The 12211-nt window shown below is 42.0% G+C and overlaps 1 protein-coding gene across 2 annotated transcripts; it reads left to right on the forward strand.

The window, feature by feature from the left end:
- The first annotated feature begins 336 nt into the window (after positions 1–336).
- Positions 337–10009, forward strand: NQO2 (N-ribosyldihydronicotinamide:quinone dehydrogenase 2). 2 transcript variants are annotated; one of them, XM_061449345.1, is made up of 6 exons: positions 337–490; positions 2839–3003; positions 4568–4698; positions 6092–6205; positions 8191–8292; positions 9469–10009. In XM_061449345.1, exons 1-6 carry the CDS (start codon positions 484–486, stop codon positions 9640–9642), a joined length of 693 nt encoding a protein of 230 aa, XP_061305329.1. In that variant the 5' UTR covers positions 337–483; the 3' UTR covers positions 9643–10009. The 2 variants fall into 2 exon arrangements, with proteins under 2 accessions (XP_061305329.1, XP_061305330.1); XM_061449346.1 differs by lacking the exon at positions 6092–6205.
- The last annotated feature ends 2202 nt before the right edge of the window (positions 10010–12211 follow it).

The following is a 12211-nucleotide window of genomic DNA, read 5'->3' on the forward strand; positions in this document are numbered from 1 at the left end:
GCCACAGACCCCCGCCCGGCGGTGGTGCGGCAGCGGGGCCGCTCCCAGCCCCGCCGCAGGGGTTCGCCGGCAGCAGGTACAAGCAGCGCAGCAGGGAGCGCCGCGGCAGAGCGGTCGGGGCCGTATTGAATCCGGTTTCGAGAGGGACGCAAGACAAACCGGAGCAGCGCCCGGCTGTGCCCGTTGCACCCCGAGCCCGCCCCGGGTGCCGCGGCATGGCGAAGCCGTGCCCGATGAACAGCTCGGGGCTGGGGCGGCCGCATCCTCCGGCCGGTCACACGCACACGGAGGCGCACGCAGGCACTCACGCGATGTTTCCCCCCGGCAGCCCGCTCGCATTCACGCAGAGTGGTGCATTTCCTACCGAAACAGCGATTTTCTCTCTACCTTTTCCTGGCGCGTCTCACATAAGCAAACCCGTCGTTTCACTTCACACAGGCCGCATCGGATTCTCAGGGGAGAAGTTTGAAGAGCTTCCAGAAAATGGCAGGTAAGAACAAATACTAATAAAAATGCTGTTCACCTCAGGCCTGAGCACGCTGGCATGTCCTTATCTGCGCCGTTTAGTTGGGATACTGAGGTATTCCTTTTTCAAACGCCTGAAATGAATTCAGAGAGTGATGCCTTTGAAAACTCCAGTCTCCCCGAACGCCGTGTCTGCGTGCCCTCCACTCCACTGCAATGGAAGCAAACCAGCAGCTTGCAGAATTCACCTTACTGCATCTGCAAGCTGGTGTCATCTCCAGCCACTGAGCTACCTGGTTGCTAAGAGTTAGTGGAAAGAGCAAGGAGGTAACTGCTCTTGATGTTAGAGTAAGGTATGGAGCAGGGGTTTGCTGATACACATTGCAAATATATGATAGCATTTGATCACAAATGTTGGTAGTGTTTGGGCAAAGCTTTTTTTTCATGGATGCTGTGCACACTGGAGAAATAATCACCCCTTATAACCCTTAATAACTTGGGTTTAAAATGATGTATTTTTTCTTCAAGCATTCAGCTCAAGTTCTGTTATCTCCGACACCTTAAACTTGCCTGTCACCCCTGTGGCACTCTGGGCCATACAGCTTCTGCATCCCCTGGAGAAATTGAACTTAAGAGATCCCCGAGTTTCCCTGTTGGCAGTCAGGAACAAAGAGCTGTGTGTTTTGCAGCAGACCCAGTCATTTTCAGTAGTTCCTGGAAGTGCAGCACAAGCTGGGATCCACCTGACTGGGGAGCAGGTCTGTAGAAAGGGACCTGGGGGCCCTGGTGAACAACAAGCTCAATGTATGTGAGTGAACCGTGTGCTGCTGTGGCAAAGAAAGCCATCAGGATGCTGGGTTCCATCAACAAGGGCATCACCAGCAGAGATAAGGAAGTCATCATCCCATTCAGTGCTTGTCAGGCCATCTGGAATACTGTCTGACTTCCAACCTGGAATACTGTTTCCAGTTTTGGTTTTGTTATGCAAAAAAGATGTGGACAGGATTGGGAAGCCTTCCATGTGAGGAGAGGCTGAGAGAACTGGGTTTGTACAGCCTTGGGGAAAGAAAACTCAGGGGAGACTCTGTCACCATGTTTCAGTAGCTAAAGAGTGGCTACAAAGATGAAAACTCCCTTTTTACAAGCAGTCCCATGGAAAAAAATGAGAGGTAATGGGCACAGGTTATTCCCAGGGAAATTCCAGTTGGACACAAGAGAAAAAATTTTCACAATAAGAATAATCAGCCATTGGAATAATCTCCCCAGGAAAGTGCTGGATTCCCCAACACCGAACACTTCTAAGAGTCAGCTAGAGATGGTGCTGGGACATCTTGTTTAGACAGTGCTTTTGCCTAGAAAGGTTGGACCAGATGATCCTCAACATCCCTTCCAACGTGGTATTCTGTGATTCTATGATTCCCCTCTCTGAAGTGATTATGTATAAACAACTACTACCCCATAAAAGTGTTTCACCTTTCTCCTGTGTTCAGTGATGAATGTTTATCTTTTGTTAGAGAGTTAGTAAAATCAAATGGCCTACATACAATTAAAATGTTGACCAAGTAAGCACTGATACACCTTGTCATATCAGTTGAAGAGGCTCCATCCCAACATACACGTCTTGCCAGTCAGCTTACCTTAAATCCACTTTCTCAGCAGTTTGAGGTACCCTAGACAGCTCACTCACACATCTAAGGAAAGATCACATTGCTTTCTAGTGAGTCGCTGTGATGATGCTGAAGTGGGATAGCGGCATCTTAAACTTCTACCCTGATGTTGTCACTTGCACAGCACTGAATTAGAAGATGAGAGGATCCCACACTGCAGTAGGAAGATGCTCCGAGCTTGTAAAAGTTGTTTCCACAATATTTTCAGGGAATCTAAGCTTGCACTGATTTGATCCCAGTCCACCCCTCACACTTGCACTGTAGCTTGTCTGACCCAGCCTAGGAGCTAAACCAGCGACAGCTTGGTTGTTTGGGGTTTTTTCTGTTGTTGAGCAAGTGTTCCTGGAAGGTAGTAGAATAGGATAAATACAAACACTGACTAAGTAGGAGGGACTGGGTTCTGCTGATGTAGGACAGCGTGACCTGCTATAGAAACTCACCCACTGTCCACTGAGTTCTACGTAGTGAAAGCCCAGTGGAGCACAGAATTGCTGGGTTGGGGGCATTCACTGATTAGTTGCTCATGAGTCACTCATTGTTGCCAAGCAGGAGTCAAATGTTGCCACTGTCACTCTGTTTTCGCTAGTTTTATGCTGCTTAGGAAACACAGTACAGAAAAATGAAGGACCAGGCCCTGGCTCCACAAACTGTTTCATAACTGCCTCCTACACTCAAAGATAACTTACGGTTTTCTTTCTGTCTCCAGGGAGAAAAGTCCTGATAGTCTATGCACACCAAGAACCCAAGTCTTTCAATGGATCTTTGAAGAGGGTTGCTGTGGAAGAGCTGAGCAAGCAGGGCTGCAGTGTCACGGTGTCTGACTTATATGCAATGCAGTTTGAACCAAGAGCAACGAGAAACGACATTGTTGGTGAGACTAGCCAAAATACACTTCTTTTAGCAATAATGACAAGACAAACTTTTACCTTGTCTATGCTGCTGTATTAACAGTCCAGAACCATACTGTTAGGTACACTCCCCAAAAGAGTTGCTATTATTTTCTACAAATATCCCTCAACTATCAAGACCCAGCTTTTAATTTTCTATTAGCATTGACTAAGAAACATCAGTGCGAGAATCCAACATGTATCATCTTCATTAAAATAAACCCAATCAGTAGAAATGGTCTCTCAATCAGAAAAATTAAATATCTGTATAGTACAAATCTGTGAAAGTGTTTTGCCTTCAGACTAAAGTGAATGAGGAAAAAATACTGTTTTTACGCTATTTGCAATGAGCTGCAGAGAGGTTCTAAGAATGACCTTCTCTTAACAAATAATGTTCCAAATACTTCCTGCAAATTAGCTCAGGCTTGTGCTTGTGAGTTGTCTTGGCACCTCTGGACTTCCTTGGTAGTATATGATTACTAGAAATTACTAGATGACACAGTTAGGATTTGAGAAAGACAGTTATGCTCTTGTTAGACTTATGTGGTATTTTCCCTTTGCTCTTACTAGCACTTACTCTTAGTATTTTTCCAGGTAAGGAAAGCCATTATGCCATGACATAATCTGCAACAGCTGAAATTTTCTTTAAAGCAAGAATCAAAAAGAAATGGCCCAGGTTCAGTGCAAGCACTGGCAAAAGCAAGAAGAAAATTGTTAATGACCAGACATAAGCATTTCTAGAATTCCACTCCTGAATATAAACCTTGTCTCATAATGACATTTCTGAGAAGGAAAAATGCATTAACATGTGTCCACAATCCATTGCTGAAGTCCATTTCTCATGGGTGAGAAACACCATCAGATACCATTATATGACTTGTTAGAGTGTAGCTGATGATGCTACTCTGCTAGTTCATGAGGCCTTTCTTTGCTAGAGGTTAATAATGTACTAGTTGATTTACAGAATGGATGTACATAAATGATTCCGACATACCTGACTGAGCTGAGTGTAGTGGAGTCAGCAGAGCTGGCCAGTACTGGTTCCTCAGCCCTGGGTGAGTTTCCCAGCCACAAAGGCTGAAAAGCAGCTACACAGTGCTTGTGACTGCATGGTGGTTTCAGTAATCTCTAATGCAGGGGCAGAGCAATCAGCAAAATTCTCTTAAATCATCCACATGCATCACCAGAATCTTGAGCCGAGCTTAGGTCCTCGTATTGCACTTCATATGTTGCTACAGAAAGGCAAAAGTTTTAGTACTCTCAGATACTGCATTCCACTTTAAAACCAAATCACCATCAGCTGTGCTGATGCTGAATATCCACCCAAAAAAAAAAAAAAACCCCCCAAAAAAACCCACACCAAATAAAAACCCCCAAAAACAAAAACCTGGAGATTGCAATGTATATTTAATTCTTAACAAAAACCTGGAGATTGCAATGTGTATTTAATTCTTAACAAAAACCTGGAGATTGCAATGTATATTTAATTCTTATCTGGCTGTGATGCTAGAAACAGAGCCAGGAATGACTCATCACTTCTACCCACAGGCTGTTTGCACAACTCGGAAGAGTTCAATTATGGCATGGAAACATTGGAGGCTTACAAGAGAGGAGGTTTGTCCAGCGATCTCATTGAAGAGCAAAAGAAGGTGCAGGAAGCAGACCTAATGATTTTTCAGGTCATTATTTTAAATTGTATGAGAAGACTTGAGCTGTAATGTACAGGGTTGAACAAAAGAAAAGCAATAGTAAGTGAAAAAATATAGGATTTTTTAGGGACACTAAATCTAGCCAGACTAAAAAGAAGTAGTAACTCTATCATCAATACAAAACAGTCTGTATCCAGCATAGCAATTTTAAGGTATCAGGTTTTTCTGATAGCATGTGGATTTTGGAAAATACAAAAAAACCCCCAGATCATGTGTAAGTATTATTCATGCTAGCACAGTATGAATGTTTCACACAAATGATGGCTCCACACTGACATTTTTGAGGAGTAGGAAGGCACCTGAAATTAGAACCTAAAAATACATGAGTAAAATTCACAGCAGTGCTTCATTTAAAAATTAATACTCAAAGGTAGTCTGATTGCATAGGTTTTGTGAAGACTGGTCCTCACACTACCTGCACTCCAAAACTGTTGCATAGAGCAGCTCAGACCAGAAACTACTGAGCGCAAAATCATAGAATCACAGACTGGTTTGGGTTGGAAGGGACCCCAAAGTTCATTCTAGTTCCAAGCCCCCTGCCACACGCAGGGACACCTTTCAATAGACAAGGTTGTTCAAAGCTGCATCCAAACCAGACTTTCAGGTATGGGGCAGTCAGCTTCTCTGGGCCACATATTCCTGTGCCTCATCATCCTCACAAGAATAATTTTTTCCTAATGCCTAATAATAACTATAATTATCAATATGAGAATCATACCATATTATCAGGCAGTCTGATACTATCCCATTGTTTTGGAGCTCACACAAAGCAAACACAGATCTACACTCAGAAATCTGTGTAAGGGTTTAAGGCAGCCACACTGAGTTATAGGTTTGGAATACGGTAACAGACACCAGACCAGAAGTTTTAGGAATAAACACTTTATCAAGAATGGCACAGTAACAAATACAGATAGTAGTACAATTATCTGGGTCATTACAACAGCAAATGCAGTAATTTGGTAACACAATTATCCAGGTCAAAACAACAGCAAATCTAGTAACTCACCAACACCGTTCCTTTTGTGTTTCAGCAATAGGAGACACAATTCTGTACAGTCTTAAGTTTAAATTAAATGGCACCTTCCTGCTTCATCACGTTCCAACTTTAATTTGTGTGTAAGTCCTCAACATCTACCATGATGCTAACGTGCTATAGATGTTCAGGTATGTACCTGAGACTACTACAGAGAGAAAGCACTTCAGTTATTTTTGCCAAGCATAGTTACTGCCTCTGTTTGTTGACAGCTGCAAGAAGGCATGTATGAGACCTGAACAGATTAAGAGAATAGGATTCAGCCTGTAGATCAGGCCTAAGGATGGCTCAGACTCTGTGCTAACAAGGTAATTACTTTTTGCATAGTTTCCCTTGTACTGGTTCAGCATGCCAGCAATCATGAAGGGCTGGATGGACAGAGTCTTGGTCCAAGGATTTGCTCACGACTTTCCAAACTGTTATGATTCCGGTTTGCTCAAGGTATGTTTTTGAGATTGTTCTATTAAGATCAAGATTTGCACAATGGCCTTGAGAGCATTGGTCTTACTTTTCCATTATGTTTGTAGAAAGCTCTCACTTTATGTTGTCCTGAAATAATGCTTTGGTTGAGTAACTTTCTGGCTTGTTAAAACTGTCTGAAAGGGGGGACATTATGGAGAATGCAGTGGTCCCTAAAGATTTAATTCATCTAGGGACTTTTAGTTGGCCTACAAAATACTCTTTATAATTTTGTAGGTTTATCAGAGGGCACTGGGTTGGCCTACAGCTTGCAGACAGTTTAAATTGATCCATTTCCTAAAACTATATTGTGTCATGCTTCCCACCGCTGTAAGAATGCACCAGTCTGTAATAAGTGACATATTAGAACAGGTGATAAGATGCTGTTCTTGGATTTGATGTCAAAGGTTGAAATAAAACTATAAAACTTAATAAGAAACCTGAAATACCCAGTGCATAAGCCTCTGTTCCAGCTGTCTCCTTTTAACCTTTTCTTCTCTGAAGCTCATAAATTAGGCAAGATCAGTACCTGTGGATGACAATTCATTAATTTTTTAACTCCCCGTGACACTGGGAATATTTCTGGAAAATTTTGTCCCACTGTCTGATGGGTCTTCTGTGATAACAACTACAGCATCCAGAAACAACCAATATTAATTTCACATTTATGTTCACTGCATATCAATCCCTACAATTCCTGATCATCTTAAAAATTCCAAGCATTTCAGGTTGTTTAAATTTCAGAAATGGCCGCCTCACTGAGATGATAGCTGCAAGCTGAGTGCGGGCTCAAGGCAGCTCAGATACTGCACTGGAAAAGTGTTATTTCAATTAAGAAAGCTAAAATTGAGAGGAGAGAAACCGAGCGTAAGCCCATGGCTAATACCATAGTTAGAGAAGCAGAAGAAACACAAGGGTTTAGAACACCTGAGGAATAATTTATTCTCCAGTTATTCCTCGGCAAGTGACAAGCAAGCCCAAGGTTTGAAGGAGGACTGTAGCATTCAATTTCTGCATTCAGGAAGGACACGAATGAATAAATTCTTGGTAATAGAGTGATTTCCAGCCACAGTTTTCCAAACATTGCATAGGGGAGAACAAGGATTAGCCCTGCTTCATATACAGGTGTCAGATATTAATTGCTTTTTTCTTTAACCTGTCTCTGCCCAAAGCCCTGACACACAGTCCACTGTATAATTGTATGCACTCGCAGCCCAGAAAGCCAGCCGTATCCTGGGCTGCATCAAAAGGAGTGTGACCAGCAGGTCGAAGGAGGTGATCCTGCCCCTCTACTCTGCTCTCCTGAGACCTCACTTGGAGTACTGTGTGCAGTTCTGGTGTCCTCAACATCAAAAGGACATGGAACTGTTGGAACAAGCCCAGAGGAGGGCCACGAGGATGATCAGGGGACTGGAGCACATCCAGTATGAAGACTGAGAAAGTTGGGGCTGTTCAGCCTGGAGAAGAGAAGGCTGCATGGAGACCTCATAGCAGCCTTCCAGTATCTGAAGGGGGGGTATAAGGATGCTGGGGAGGGACTACTCACTAGGGACTGTAGTGACAGGACAAGGGGTAACAGGTTAAAACTTAAACAGGGAAAGTTTAGATTGGATATAAGGAAGAAGTTCTTTACTGTTAAGGTGGTGAGGCACTGGAATAGGTTGCCAAGGAACTTGTGAATGCTCCATCCCTGGCAGTGTTCAAGGCCAGGTTGGACAGAGCCTTGGGTGGCATGGTTTAGTGTGAGGTGTCCCTGCCCATGGCAGGGGGGTTGGAACTAGGTGATCTTAAGGTCCTTTCCAGCCCTAACTATTCTATGATTCTAATCTTTGCCTCAGAGCTGCCATTACACATAAAGTTTGGGAAAGAAAAGACACCACCTCCTCTAGAAATTTATGCTGCCTAGGTTCTCCTGAATATCTCCTGAACTATTCAGCCTAACACAAGCTCTACTTTCTTAACTCTAGAACAAATTAGCCCTGTTTTCTTTCACCACTGGAGGAAGCAAAGAGATGTATGCAAAAGGAAGTATCAATGGTGATATTCGTTATCTCCTGTGGCCCATGCAGGTATAATATATGAATATTTGGTTGTTCTTTGCCTTAATTTTTATTATTACAATTATTTTAATGTTGTATTATTGTTTATTTTATGTGAAATATAATAAGAAATAATTAGGTTGTCAGTTCCAAGCATCTGCAGGTTCTAAATCAGGCCCTAAAGTCCTGAGATTACGTTAAAAGTCCACAGAGTTTTAAGGTTGTTTTTTTCCCCTTCCTCCAGACTGGAATCTGGGGAAAGCCTGTACTGCTCGCCATGAAAGTTTCTCTGGTGTTACAGGATTTCCCTTCGGCCTAGCGCGCAGGATTTATTTTCAATATAGCTTCCTGATTCACGTAGGATACAGAGCAGGAGGGGAGTCACGCATTTTCCTGGCATTAATAATCAACATGCAAAAGTCAGCATACCTGTTCGTGTTCCTACTTTCACCAGAAGTAGCAAGCATGCTGTGAGAGATTTATGTGGTAAGGCATATTGTGCTAGCAACTTCTTGATACAGTACCACAGATGTGGTTGAATTCTTTGGTCTCCTACCCATTGTCATTTCCAGCTGCTTGCCCTTTTGAGGCTGTCTAGCTGCAGAGCTTGCAAGCCAATATGACAACTTGAAAATTAACTGTAAATTCAGAAATACACAGAGGAAAAATGGCAAGGCCAGCTGATTTGAAAGGCACTAACGTTCATTAAGTATCACTGGCTAAGCCAGAGGCAAAACATTAAAAACCAATGCTTAGAAATAGACAAGAGATACACTGCAGTTCAGGAACAATCTGTGGGGATTCAAGCAGTACAACAAACTTTAGGCTGTCTCTGATCCTTGCAAATTTAACAGCATATCGCAGCTGAAGAGAATAGTTCTGTGGGTTTAATAGCACTTAAAAATAAGTTCTATAGAGCAGAATAAATGAAGTTGATCTTATTTTTCAGTGTATTGTATGTCATTCTGCTTAATGCCTAGCTTTTAGTAATGACTGCTGGGATAGGTAATAAACTCCTGCAGTTTATTCCCCTTCTCCTGATAAATACACAGGTTTAGAAAATGTGTCTTATATTGGGTCAGAGTTTCCATTTTGAATCTTCCACATGCTTGAATTACAAGTGAAAGACTAACTATTTACTTAGTTACTTATATAATACTTAGTTATTAAAGAACTGAATCATTTCCTTCTTTGCTTTGAGTCTAGCATGGAATTATGCACTTCTGTGGTGTCAAAGTCCTTGCACCTCACATCTGCTTCGCTCCGGAGTATGTCTCTGAAGAGAAGAGGAAGGAGATGCTGATTGCCTGGGCCCAGCGTCTGAGGACTCTTTGGAAGGAAGAGCCCATAATCTGCTCTCCTGAGTGGTATTTCAAGTAATGTTCTGGTCCAAGACTACAGAGACATTTTCTTATCTCCATTCTTTTTGGTACTTTGTCTCAATATCTGAATGCTAATCTCCTAATTCCAATGTATTTTAAGTATCTTGAGTACTACAGCTGACAGCTTAACTGACAATATAGCATTCATTTTCACTGATTCCTGAGGGATTCTCTTCAATGCAGAGAAACTCTTTGAATAAGAGAAAAATAAGTGAAAAACTCTTTGTGAGGAATTATCCTTGCTCATATAGAATGATATGCTGCCTACAAGCGGTTGATAACACAAGTGGTATTTAATTGCAGGTTGTACTGTTGCTTCTTACAAAACAGTACATTACAGTTTTAAATAAACCAGTTTTGTACCAGCTGCCACTTTTTCTTATTTGCCAGGGAATATGCTGCCCATACTCAACCTTGTTATGGTTAATCCTGTTCTTTTAAAGGAGGACTCTACACTTGTGTCTTTGAGTTACAAAGTGAGATCATGAGTAATGCAAAAGGATGTACAGTTGCACAGCACATAGCTGGTAAAGCCTTGTGGACAGCCTTAGGCTTTTCCATGTATTTACAAAGCAATATTAAAGCTATAACAGGTACAGAAAAGAAGAAAAACAAATACAAATCTCATATAGCAGTATGTGCACATGTTGCCTTCCTGTATAGAATGTAGCTCCCATTTGTGTAAAGTATGTAGTTCTCTAAAATCAAAGGGATTTCTCTGTTTTTCTTACTCTAAGTAAAGACAAAAAGGAATCCTATCTGTTCCCTGCCATTTCACACCAGGCAGTATTGCTGTTTGGTCTGGAGGGCTGAGTACATCCCCTCCATCATTAGATGGGCCTCCTCAGAGGGAGGTCTCCGGCACTGGCAGCTGGCAAGGCAGAACACATACCCAAAAACCTGGAGGAGCACTGTGTGTCTGTGAGCCAGGATCTAGTGGGACAAAATGACGCTCTGGCTCTGAACATCCATGTATCCATCCATGGAGTTCCTGCCCATGGCAGGGGGGTTGGAACTAGATGATCCTAAGGTCCTTTCCAACCCTAACTACTCTGTGATTTTATGACTTTTACTTTAAACTTTCATGGAATTATTTTTGTCCTTGGGAGCTGTTAACCCTTTTTGTGCATATGGCAAAGGGTGGGTTTCTCACTTACTGACACAATTTCTTACTTTGATCAGCTTACACAACAGCTGTCTTTGCAATTTAATATTAAAGGACTATGGCCAGAATAAGAAACAGTCTTCTGAGTCACTGTCAAACAACACTTTGGCCTCTGCATGAGAGCATGCATCTGCCATACATTCTTTGTGGCAGCCTTGTCATGCCCCACTCTCATGTTTCTTTAAGGGCTGTCTGGATAGTAAACACGCCCAGATTCTGGAGTGGCAGTGTAAACTGATACATCAGGCTGGGAACTGCTACCACAGGAATTATCCTGTGGTAGAAATAGGGAAAGAGTCACATATTCCTGTTTTGTCACCCCATGAAGTAAAGAGCCACCTCTGGCAGAGACAGGCCCTGCAGCTGGTGCTGGTCTAAACTGTTGCGGATGTGTATCTTCAGATTACACAAGCAAGGAATTTGCTTTGTCTCAACTCTTTTACAGGAAAAAGAAAGTGAAAGGGAATAACATGGAAAATGTTATACATATAAGTTGCAGAGAAAGCAGATTCTTACCTAAAAGACTTAAGGAAAACAACTTCAAGTTACCTGAAGAGAACTCAAAGAACAAATGGAAATATTAAAATTTTATAGGAGAGGAATCATCCTTATGTTCACTGTGTTCTGTTACCAGTCTATTCAAGAAAGAAGGAAGTGGATATGAAAGCAGAGGTTGCAACTGTCAAACCAAATGTTACTGTATTGGATCAATCACAGAGCTTAGTGGGTTTAACTGTTAGATGAAGTATCTCAGACTAACTATATGATGAAGACATACTTCTCGACACTATTTGGCAGATGCATACTAGGTCTCACACACATGGTAGTATTAAATGCCTGTATTAGACTCATATTTGTAATGTAAGCATACAAGCGTGGCTGTGCTAGGTCAGAACAAGGATCCTCCAACCCCCGAAGTTTTTTCTCCACAGTGGTTATAGGCTAGGAAGAGCAAGTGTTTCCCTTGAATATTGTCCTTAGCTCTAATTACATTTAGTCTGGGGCATTTACTGAGAAAAGAATATTTAAAGAATATAAAGAAAACCAACTTAAACCACACCACCAAGCCAAATAGATCCCTGCTCTGAATTTTGTTCAGTCTTCCCTTGAATTCATGCCAGCTTGAAGCAGGCAAAGTTCAGCAAGTCTGCTTTTTCCTTGCATGAAGCATTGGAGTATGAAGGGATCCTGGGAAGGATAAAGCAAGTGGTTCCAGTGATTCCTAGCAGCTTCATTTGATTCTTCCCAACATCTACATGTTGCACATCTTTTTTTTCTTTCCATTAGAATTCTATGTATTTACATTTTTTCTGTCAGTTTTAATAGGATGGCTGAGATTTTTAGTACAAAGTAAGTGAAAGCTTGGTCAAGATTAGTGAAAGTTTCAGTTAAAGTAAAAAAC

This window comes from Pezoporus flaviventris, unplaced genomic scaffold, assembly GCF_033815535.1.
Source record: "Pezoporus flaviventris isolate CSIRO_AGI_PZ_B2104156 unplaced genomic scaffold, CSIRO_AGI_Pfla_v1 ptg000007l, whole genome shotgun sequence".
Classification (NCBI taxonomy): domain Eukaryota; kingdom Metazoa; phylum Chordata; class Aves; order Psittaciformes; family Psittacidae; genus Pezoporus; species Pezoporus flaviventris.